Source organism: Schistocerca serialis, chromosome 2 (assembly GCF_023864345.2).
Source record: "Schistocerca serialis cubense isolate TAMUIC-IGC-003099 chromosome 2, iqSchSeri2.2, whole genome shotgun sequence".
NCBI classification, from domain to species: domain Eukaryota; kingdom Metazoa; phylum Arthropoda; class Insecta; order Orthoptera; family Acrididae; genus Schistocerca; species Schistocerca serialis.
In genome coordinates this window covers 304,318,807-304,330,861 of record NC_064639.1, presented here as the reverse complement: position 1 = coordinate 304,330,861, position 12,055 = coordinate 304,318,807, and the positions used below count along the sequence as shown (strand labels likewise).

The window sequence follows — 12,055 nt, the reverse complement described above, 5'->3', positions numbered from 1 at the left end:
GTCGGAGACTGGATCCAGCACCTCTGCATAGGTAGTCAGATACAGTAATAACTTCTCATCTAAACTTATCCATTATGGATATTTTAGAACCCGTGACTGTTAATTGAATGTAAATATCAAAAACTGCAAACAGTCACTTTTTTGAATAGTTATTTATTATTCCATGAACCGGTTTTCGAATCTTTTCAGGTTTATTATCATCTGATTTTCCGGAAAATACATATCTATTTCTAGCATAATGCTGGGTGCTGGGCGACAGTGTGGACGGCTTTTTTCTGTTAGTGTCCACCTGTCTGCTTCTACTGTGATGGCCTGTTGGTACTGCACTTCATTCACTTTTCCGCAATATGTTTGGATTTACACAGTGACAGCGAAACTTTGCCACCATCCAGCACGTGCTATGAAACTGTTGCTTGTTGCAACTTCTCATCTTTTTTTTTCCTTTCTTCTTTTTACTAGGAAGAAGGTCCGACGAAGAAGGCCAAGTCGACCACTGAATGCCCTCGAAACTGTCTCGTTGCGAAAATATCAACAAATCACGGCTCCTCGTATTGGAGTACTCGAACGGGCATGTCTGCGAATGCAAGAAGCCTGACGTCAATAGTCCAGCTGTGAGTTTCTCGTTTTGTTTCAGTAGCAGTGACGGAAGTAAATACACACAGCGAATAGCGGCTGTGTTAACAGCACACTACTCTAGACAGAAAAGCCTATTCAGACGGGTGTCGCACAGTGTTAATGAGGAAACTGGATTACGAAACAATACTTTACAAGTACGCGAAAAGCACCTTGACCGCACGAAGCTATTTGTGCAGAGCAGGCTGCGAGACTGAACTCTGGGTCTATTACAGTGACATGGTACGAATGGTACTGATTTGATGTAAATTGCTAAGATTTTAACGGCCAGATGAAAAACATTGTACTATACTTGTTTCTTATGTGCTCAGGAAAAATAAGGCTGTCCATGCATCACTGCCAACGCAATTACAATGAAACCGGCAAACCATACATTGTATTGTTTCACAATCAAATAAAAGGAGGCGCTGATGGATTACATAAAACATGTATTACCTTTTCAACTATTAGGCGCACCTGTCATTGACTAATGGCAGTGTTTTTTTGGAATTCTCAACATTGCTGGCGTAAATTCACATTACTTCACTCATCAAATGGCTCTGAGCACTATGGGACTTAACTTCTGAGGTCACCAGTCCCCTAGAACTTAGAACTACTTAAACCTAACTAACCTAAGGACATCACACACATCCATGCCCGAGGCAGGATTCGAACCTACGACCGTAGCGGTCGCACGGTTCCAGACAGTAGCACCTAGAACCGCTTCACTCATCCTTCAGCGACAATAGCTCACTCTGCGGACTTGATTTCCTGAGACGTCGTTAAAGGCATCTGTGAGGGTCACATCTAAATGGAAGATTATCCAGTACAAGGCTGCCTAAAGGACTAAGAGGCTCGTCTGAATAAGACTGTGGCATCTCTAGGGCTACGAGCTGGTAGTACGAAATGGAAGAGATGTTCCCCGAGTACTCGATTGTCTAATAAGAAAAGTGAAGTCGTAGGTCAAAATTGCAACAAAAATATGCGTGCAGCCTGCAGCTGTTCATCCCGCTTAGAGCGTGTCGACGAATGATAATTAATTCAAGTTCAGGGTTTGGGAAATGGACTGAAATAGAAATTTCCTTCAATACTTCAACTAAGTTCTGTACTACAGACATTAAAGCGTACAATTGCATTAGTCTTAATTACCAAAGCTGTGTACTTAATTTTCGAGACCTTAGTTTTCAATCAGTTTAGTGCTTTGTTTTGCTTCTCTGATTTTTTAATGTAAATATTGTTTCTCTCCAGTGAATTTGTTTTGATATAAATAAAGAACACATAGCAGTAGAATTAACGTATATCCATCATCATTAATTTTCTCCATTCAAATGGCTGTGCGAAAAGTACAGTAAAAGTCAGCAGTACCCCGCTATTCCACGCCAGAGTGTATTTCATAAAATAACAGTACTATCGAGCAGGATTAAGGTAACATGCTGTATTGACGAAAACGCGCTGGAGTAAGATATTTGACATGTAGTGCTGTAAGGTAAAATGTTGTTAATCACTCTTGAAAGCCACATATTTTTATTGCTGCTGATGTGTAGAGAGCTCGAATGAACTTTTATTCGAACAATTACTGAACATCGACAAGTGAAAACTACGACAATGTTTAAAAAGAAAAAAGAATATAATTTTAAACACGCTTTTTTTCTCAACTCATTATTATAGCAAATGTTAAGATATTTCTGCTTTTAACGTAGCTACAAGATTGACAGCGAGAGTACTGGAACACAACTATCATTGCTTAACATAGCAGCGTATTAGTCGGACAAATCAGCACGACCGCGACAGAAGATCCCTAGCAGCTGCAATCGGATAGTGCGGCTGCTTCGCTCTTATAGATCAGCCAATTTCGTAACCCAGATCTGTACTCGTCTCTATGGCAATGCCCCAGTGCTGCAGCTCCACAGCTGACTTGTCAGCGCTTGCGGCAGTTTGCGCTTCACAGCTGCGGTCGGCTGTCAGGGATGTTTCGCCGACTCCACTACAGACAATAGCGGGCAAACTTCGGCGCGCTCGTCGATGATGGGTTGTCGTCTTATGGGCGTAGCTCTACAGTTCTGACGCACGGTTAATTGGAATTTTTTTCTCGATTCCAAGTCCCCTGCACTGGCCTGCTCTGAGTTTATTACCAACCCTGTACGCTGATCGGACAGAACATTATCACCACCGACCTAATATCAATACAAACGCGTCCAGGCGATACCAGCTGTCACCTGGAGAGAAATGACTGCTAGTCAGATACAAGCACGGTGCATGTAGTATCAGTGTGCTCGCTGTCCGTGTGTAGAATGCGGAAGCCGCGCGATTTATTTGAGTTTGACCGATGACAGATTGTGATGGCTCGGAGGCTCCGCACGAGCATTTCGGAAACCTCCGCACGAGCATTTCGGAAACTGCACTTGTTGGGTGTTCGAGGAGTGCCGGCCGGGGTGGCCGAGCGGTTCTAGGCGCTACAGTCTGGAACCACGCGACCGCTACGGTCGCAGGTTCGAATCCTGCCTCGGGCATGGTTGTGTGTGATGTCCTTAGGTTAGTTAGGTTTAAGTAGTTGTAAGTTCTAGGGGACTGATGACCTCAGAAGTTAAGTCCCATAGTGCTCAGAGCCATTTGAACCATTTGTTCGAGGAGTACTGCGGCGAGTATCTTCAACATGTGGCGAAACGAAGGTCAAAACACGTATAGATGTCGGATGTCGCAGGCTAGGCAAAAGTGGAGAGGCGGCGAACTGTGGCGGAACTAACATCAGACTTTAATGCTAGGCTGAGTAGAAGTGCTCTGAACACACAGTGCACCGAACACTCCTAACGACGGGCCTCCGCAGACGACGACCCACGCATGTGCCGGTGTTAACACTACGACACTGGCAACTACGACTGAAATGGGCACGTGACCATTGCCACTGGACGCTGGCGCAGTGGCAGAGCGTTGCAGGGTCTTACAAAACAGTGATAACACTAATAACCTTCAAAAAAAATTAGTTTCGTGACCGAAACACAGTAGAACTCTTTTGTTTTTTACCCCTCAGAAAGTTTTATATTGCCCCCGGAGGGTAATTACTGCAGGTTGGGAACCAGTGATCTAGACAAAATATAGACGTAAGTAGCAATTCACGCTCAGTGTTCTATAATAACAAAAATGTAAATCAAAATGTACCTCAGGTCACTCGATAATAGCAATTCATCCGAAACACATCCATCGTGAAAGGGAAATAAAACAGAAATTAATATCACACAGCGCAGTGAGTCTGGGCACTCCATATAAATATGTCACTTGCTGACTTATACTACGCTGCAGGCCTACGAGACATACATTGATATGCAGTTTAACATGATGCAGTCACCGAAGTCAAACAAGTGTTGGTGTCTATGAAGCGCGCCCGCCAAAGCCAGAGCTCTGAGGAGAAGGGGCGCTCAAATAGATGAAACGGTCTCAGAACAAGGGCGGCGGGTCGGCGCCCGTCAGAGAGAGTGCCGAGCACGCTGTTGCATAAGCACCACGCAGCCGCCAAGGACGTCTACACCCCACCTCAATTTACTTTCTATTGCTGTCGCTCCTGCGTCCTTTACTCTTTACTTACCCGTTTACATGAAACGCATTGCCTTAGAATACACAAAGAAACTCAAAATTCTTTTCCATTCACTACGTTCGTCAAAACATAACGTGACACAACTCATTACGACAGAGTACAGTCATGGTGAGGTTCACCACTGTGTTAGTAAGGGCCAAACGATGCACAAAGGTGTGATGTCGTGTGTTTCCTCAATGTGTATGATACACTATATGTTTTAAGTTGTCCATCTTTACGACTGCTACGGTCGCAGGTTCGAATCCTGCCTCGGGCATGGATGTGTGTGATGTCCTTAGGTTAGTTAGGTTTAAATAGTTCTAAGTTCTAGGGGATTGATGACCACAGATGTTAAGTCCCACAGTGCTCAGAACCATTTGAACCATTTGTCCATCTTTATTATGGTCGCGTCACGAGATGACCGCTGTGACGGGGTCGAGAGACGTGGTCAAAGGAAAGTGTCTCGTAAGCATGCGCCACACGACTAGCCAAGTCCGGCAGCTGCTGCTGTGGTTGAAAGTGGGCCAATGTTGGCAGTTTAGGCTGTAGCGTCCGGAAATCCGCATGGGTTGCCAGCACACGTTAAGAACGTAGCTCGAGCAACTGGTGAAAGTTGATAGTTCAGTCGCGGAAATATTCTCCATAAAATTTGAATCATAAACCTATCGATATCATTTCAGAGTTAGGGGAGGTTGCTAAAAGCACCTAGGATTTCTTTCCTGAAAAATCCAGGAGCGGCTGTTGTGTAAGAGCACAAGAGCACGTGAACACCCAAACTTTTGGCCCCTTGCGGATTTATTGGTTTATTTTTCTTTGAAAGCTGTTAAATGTAACGTAGATGCAGTAATCTGAAATACACGGTACTAAATCCACAGCGCTATGCTACATTGCCCCCCTGGACTTGGTGAAACTCGGCATCAGGGTAGGGAGCACACCTTCACTTGTGTACGTTGAGCTTCAGCACACGCGCAACTGGTGTGAAGTAATTGCCTTACGGACAAAATATATACGGATTTTATAAACAATGTGCACAGTTCGTGGCGTGCACTGCTGGTTCTTCCCTCTCAACTACAATTTTACGTCAATGACACCAGGTGGGTCAACGTATTGGCCTGCACACACGGCAATGAAAACGCACATCACCAAAGTCATAGATAACTCCATACTCTCCTCCTTAGAAATTCATTATCAGACGATATGAACAAGTTACTAATACCGTAACTCGTAAGTACAAAAGTCGAACTTTTACCGAAGTGCTGTATGCATCCTTTTGAGAAGTTGTTTTGTAACGTATTAAAATCATCTGTCTGCTGGATTTTATAAGTATGTAATTACCATCGTATTAAAATACCAGAAATTCGCATGTGAAATAATGTCCATATTTGGACGTACTTATCAGTGTCAGCAGTTATTTACAATTATTATGATAAACTTCCTCTGACGGAACCAGAATTAGTAAATAAAATTTATCCTGAACTGGAAAAGGTTAGTGTCAGAGATTATATGTTAAGTATCAGAAAGAAAACAATTTCATCCTTTTTTCCTTTCTTTCGTACCGAACATTCAAAATCAGCGTGTATTTCTATGAAGATTTAAGGTGCCTAGGTGTAATTCAGTAAGTTATGTCTCTTCGTGCTCACGAGGGAGATTTCAACATTTTCAAGTGCCCCTTAACGTATTGTACTTTCAAAATGAACTTGCATTTCTATAAACATTCTAGGTCTTTTTTGTGACCGGCACAGACTTACAGCTCATTATGTAGCCCAGGTTAGCTTTTGTGTTCGAAATTCTTCGTGTAAGGCGAATAAACTTCGCACAGTTTGACGGAAGTTACCGAAGGTGACTGATACCCCAGATCACATTACGTGACCCGCGCCGATAGTGCGTCGCCTAATGTCGCAGCCGCGTGCTCGAGCGATATGTCACTGCCTCAGAGAAGATGAGCCGGGTGAGAAACGAGAACCGTTCGCTCGGATTCGCCCAGTGGATGCATTGCTCTACAGTCAGATTAGAAGAAGCTGGCACTTGACAGCTAGCGGGCTACACAATGGTAGCATGACATTTTTGTCTGTGTTGCAATTTTCGCTATGCAGAGCACTGTGCCTCCCAATTCTCGAGTAGGAAATTTTCTCGGGTGTAAAAATCCCGCCTAATCCGGGAGAAAAAAAGACGAAACTTAAGAACAGATTTTATTGTGCGCTGAGAGATGCTGGAGAAATCAATCATATGCAAATTTTGGAATTTCGTGATAATTTTTGTATGAGAGTTAGTGATTTCAAACTTCATACTTGGTCAGAAAAAAAATGCTGATAAAATTACAAACAATGCCGTTTTCAAGAGCTGGACCCTAGTAAATACGATGCAATACGCAACTCTGGAGAGATGCGTGGCTGAGTGAGTTACTTTGTTAATCAATGAAGAAACGTATTTCAGTGGTTTCGTTTTCGAGATACGATAATTTTAAAACCGTTTCTCGGAAAGGAAAACTTAATACACTAAAAAAATTAATTAAACTTTCGCCTCATTTAAAATTTAGAACAGACTACTTAGAAAGCATATAGATATGTACACAATACCCGATTTTCGGATTTTTTACGTGATTTTTGTAGGACACGGAGGCTGTGGCAGCCGCATGCACACAGCACTCGTAGTGACAATGTTGACACTTTGGACCTCAAACATCAACTGCAAACTAATTTAAGTCAAACTATAATGCTCGCTCACTATTAGCAGCGTATGAGTCTCAGCTGTTAACTTTTTTCCGTTAAAAGAAATGGTCTGACAACTACCTCACGTGAGACACTAGATGTTAATCCCCATCCTCATTCAGACACGAAAAGTCGTCGGCATACGGAATAAGTTAACTAAAGCTCATGTGAGGTCAATTCCTCCTATTTCACGCTAGTCACGCATTTAGTCACGTGAGACACAAAATAAAATAATGGAAACTCCAGACTGGAATATCAACAATATAATGAAAAGGATAAGGCTGCTACGTACCTTAACGATGACACGTCGAGTTGTGGACAGGCATAACGAAAAGACTATTACACTTACCTTGCAAGCAAACCGGAAGGTGAACAAACATAGGAACGAAGAGAAAGAACGGACGTGAGAAGAGTAATGTTTGTGTGTGTATGTGTGTGTGTGTGTGTGTGTGTGTGTGTGTGTGTGTACTTCCTTTTCTGAAGAAGGCTTTGGCCGAAAACTAAATGTAACAGTCTTTTTGTCATGTTTACTGTGAGTAGCAATGCATCTTTTCCCCTATATCGCTGAAACACAAAACAAGTTCTACAATATGTCGGCAACGTACCACATAAAGTAGAACCAAGCAGAAGGCAAGACGCTATACTGTATTTGTCGCGTCCAGTAGAAGCCCATATTCTATGGGTTTTATGTTATACGGTACCCCCCGAATACATGCTGTTTCCAAACACCAGCACATTGAACGTCTCGAGAACGAATCGTTATTGGTGCGATTTGTTATAATATAACTTCGGAAAACGTCGTATTGGTGGTTAAATAATTTTCGTATTTAGTTATTTTTGCGTTATAACTCGCGTGTTATAGGAGTAGGCCGTTTTATGGCAACGACCCATTGAAGATTCATTAAAACGTGTCTGTCCTGTTACGGTTTGTTATAATTAAATGTCAATTAGTAGCATTAGGGCGGTTAAAACCTTTAGGAGGCTGTAAAATAAAATACACGGTCAGTATTGCGTAGTTTGTTGTGGCGGCTTGTTACGAAAGCGAGAGTGGAGCGGTAGAAGTTTAGCGTCCTTTTGTATACTTTTTTTACCTTCGCGTTTTCTGAAAGGTCTTGAGAATAGTAACAATTTTATAATATTTGACATTATGTAAATATAAGTGTGCTCTCTGTCAGGAGTGAGTTTATTCGATTTGGTGAACTTCTATAAGTTGATGACCTTACTGACCGGAAATTTATCTTTTTTTTTGTATTATTACATGTTCACGGAAATTGATGTTTTTAATTATGTACACCAAAGACAGAACAACCTGACTAGCGTATGGTCGAGAAAGTAAATGCGCGTTTTAATACGGTTAACAAAGGAATTCCACGTGCGTCCATTTTCGTGAACAAAATGTACGGTCTGCTAGCCAAATAACGGCGACAACTGCCACTGGATATTTCATCTGCGAGTGTCGACGGCTTTTGCTACTGCTAGGGACTGAAGAGGAAGACATTAAAGCTGATGACCAACCTGTGAATATTGGCGAGCTTTGCTCTGCTGCTGTTCGACGGCCTTGAGGTGCTCTTGGGACGCCTGGTGGTGTTGTTGCTGATGGTGGGCAGCCGCCTGGTGCTGGGCGAGGTACGCGTAGTGCTGCTGCTGTTGCTGCTGCTGCTGAAGGTGTTGCTGCTGCTGTATCTGCTGTTGCTGCTGCTGCATGAGCTGCTGGTGGTGGTGTTGCAGCAGCTGCTGCTGTTGCTGCTGCTGCTGGTGGAGGTGTGGGTGGTGCTGGGACTGCACGACCGGCTGCTGGGTCTGCGACTGCTGCTGGGAAGTGAGGCTCGAGCCGGACGAGGGCGGCGTGGGGTAGTTGATGTAGGGCTGCTGCTGCTGCTGCTGCTGTTGCTGCGGAGTGTGCGCAGGCAGCGTGGTGGCCGCCCCCGCGGCGGGCAGGTACTTGCTGGCGGCGGCGCGGTACTGCAGGTAGCGGCTCTGCTGCGCCGCGTACTCCGCCTGCTGCTGTTGCTGCTGCTGCTGCTGCTGGCTGCGTTGCGACGTCTTCTGCGACCCCGAAGTCATCCTTGCGGAGGAAGCGTGCTGCTGCTGTTGCTGCGAGGTTGCGCCCACGGCCGCGCCGGCGCCGCGGTAGCCCGACAGGGCAGCGATGGGCGGCAGGTTGTGGCTGGTCGCCGCCGCCGCCTGCTGCTGCTGCTGCTGCTGCTGCTGGCGGCTCTGGTGCAGGAAGGCGGCGTGCTCCGCAGACAGCCGGCTGCCGTTATACACCGTCGGCTGCTGCTTGCTCGTCGTCACGGACGGCGCCGCGCTCAGGTACCGGTGTTCCTACGGCACACACCCAACCCATCGCTCTCCGTCCTAAGTTCAATCCCGAGTCAATGTCGCGTTTTGCATTCCTCCGTATCGTCTGTTACAGTGTGCTCAAAATACACTACAGACCATTAAAATTGCTACACCACGAAGATGACGTGCTACAGACGCGAAATTTAACCGACAGGAAGAAGATGCTGTGGTATGCAAATGATTAGCTTTTCAGAGCATTCACACAACGTGCTGACACGAGGAAAGTTTCCAACCGATTTCTCATACACAAACAGCAGTTGACCGGCGTTGTCTGGTGAAACGTTGTTGTGATGCCTCGCGTAACGAGGAGAAATGCGTACCATCACGTTTCCGACTTTGATAAAGGTCCAATTGCAGCCCATCGCGATTGCGGTTCATCGTATCGCGACATTGCTGCTCGCGTTGGTCGAAATCCAATAACTGTTAGCAGAATATGGAATCGGTGGGTACAGGGCGGTAATACGGAACGCCGTGCTGGATCCCAAGAGTCGAGATGACAGGCATCTTATCCGCATGGCTGTAACGGATCGTGGAGCCACGTCTCGATGCCTGAGTCAACAGATGGGGACGTTGGCAAGACGACAACCAACTGCACGAACAGTTCGATGACGTTTGCAGCAGCACGGACTATCAGCTCGGAGACCATGGCTGCGGTTACCCTTGACGCTGCATCACAGACAGGAGCGCCTGCGATGGTGTACTCGACGACGAACCTGCGTGCACGAATGGCAAAACGTCATTTTTTCGGATGAATCCAGGTTCTGTTTACAGCATCATGATGGTCGCATCCGTGTTTGGCGACATCGCAGTGAACGCACTTTGGAAGCGTGTATTCGTCATCGCCATACTGGAATATCACCCGGCGTGATGGTATGGGGTGCCACTGGTTACACGTCTCGGTCACCTCTTGTTCGCACTGACGGCACTTTGAACACTGGACGTTACATTTCAGATGTGTTACGACCCGTGGCTCTACCCTTCATTCGATCCCTACGAAACCCTACATTTCAGCAGGATAATGCACGACCGCTTGTTGCAGGTCCTTTCGGGATACAGAAAATGTTCGACTGCTGCCCTGGCCAGCACATTCTCCAGATCTCTCACCAATGGAAAACGTCTGGTCAATGGTGGCCGAGCAACTGGCTCGTCACAATACGCCAGTCACTACTCTTGATGAACTGTGGTATCGTGTTGAAGCTGCATGGGCAGCTAGCTGTACCTGTACACGCCATCCAAGCTCTGTTCGACTCAATGCCCAGGCGTATCTAGGCCGTTATTACAGCCAGAGGTGGTTGTTCTGGGTACTGATTTCTCAGGATCTATGCACCCAAATTGCGTGAAAATGTAATCACATGTCAGTTCTAGTATAATATATTTGTCCAATGAATATCCGTTTATCATCTGCATTTCTTCTTGTTGTAGCAATTTTAATGGCCAGTGATGTAACTTGGTCTCTCCACTTTCTGTCCACGAATAACCAATATTTTCGAAATAATTCCACTCCGCTCTATAAACGTCCCGAGTTGGCCCAGCATCTGGTAGCAACAAACTTCAGCAGGGATATCAAATGGCACGACAGCTCGAGTGGTAGTGCCTTCCCTGAGAGGCGTGACGATAACAATCAATTTGAAAAACCTATCAGCTTTGTACTTCAAATACAGATATGGGAAAAGCGTAAACAGACTCCGTACGGCGCATGGGATACGAGGGTGGTTTGATAAGTCGTAAACAATTAACCTCACTTCTCGACATACTCTCCTTCGAGATACATACAGACGTGCTGAAATTATTAAACTAAACGATTATTTTTCACGCTCTTAAGTTTTCTGGCGTAAAAATAGGAGAGAAAAGTGTAATTACTGATTTGTTTCAATGGTTTGATTGATGCCACGATATTTCCCTTTCAAGCAACTCGCAGGTCACTGAATTTTTCACAGCTCGTACCATTTTTCATATTTCCTTCTAATCGTGTTAGTGTTAGTTGTCTGGGTACATGCTTTAAAACTGTGTTTACAGTAATGTTCTATGTTTCTGTTGTGTACTTCAGCTTGTTATTTATTTTATCATCTTCTTGCTACATTAACAAGACATTACAAAGCTTGTGAACTTGCATCTTTTCAGCTATAGGAATAAATCGTGGATTTTCCAAAAAAAAGTGAGGTTACGGGGAAGACAAAAGATGCTCCACCTCGGAAAGTTTCGACTGTGGTAGCACTTCTTGGTGAAAATCGTTATACACAGCAAGAAATTGCTGACAGAATGAGAGTATCGCAGAAAACTGTCAGCAGAATCAAAAGTTCAGTGCAGAAAGGTGGTGAATACGAGCCAAACAAGAAAGGAAAACGTGGACGTAAAAGAACAATTAGCCCTAGAATAATGAGAAGACTTACAAACATGGCAACAATGAACCTTAAACTTACTTCTACAGACATGAGCCATCAGCTGAAAGGTTTGGGTGTTGAAGTTTCACCTGTTACAGTGAGGAGGAGGCTGTCTGAATGCCGTTTAAAGAAAAAAAATAGAAAATCACACCTGTCATGAAAACCAAAAGATTGTAGTGGGCTAAACAACTTCAGGAGTGGACAAGAGAGAACTGGGCTAAGGAACGTACAATGACATGGTAAATTGAGTTGGTCTGATCTCTAAAGTTAGATCTGGCTTGAAATTGTGATGTTTTATTGATACTGAAGAAACGCACATTTGAATTTTGGGGCTGTTGAGATCTCATGCTACGATTCCCAGCTTTCCTAACTTTCAATTTTGTGATCATGTTTCAGGTATGCTTCAGTGATGAATCTGTATTCACTGTGATGGAAGAATGCAG

General features: G+C 44.7%; 1 protein-coding gene across 1 annotated transcript in view; it reads right to left on the bottom strand.

The window, feature by feature from the left end:
- LOC126455923 (uncharacterized) overlaps positions 1–12,055 on the bottom strand; it is a 151,913-nt gene that overhangs the window by 34,984 nt on the left and 104,874 nt on the right. Inside the window, exon 4 of the mRNA XM_050091681.1 lies at positions 8,404–9,213. Within this exon, the coding sequence (XP_049947638.1) occupies positions 8,404–9,213 (810 nt within the window). The remainder of the gene's footprint in view (positions 1–8,403; positions 9,214–12,055) is intronic.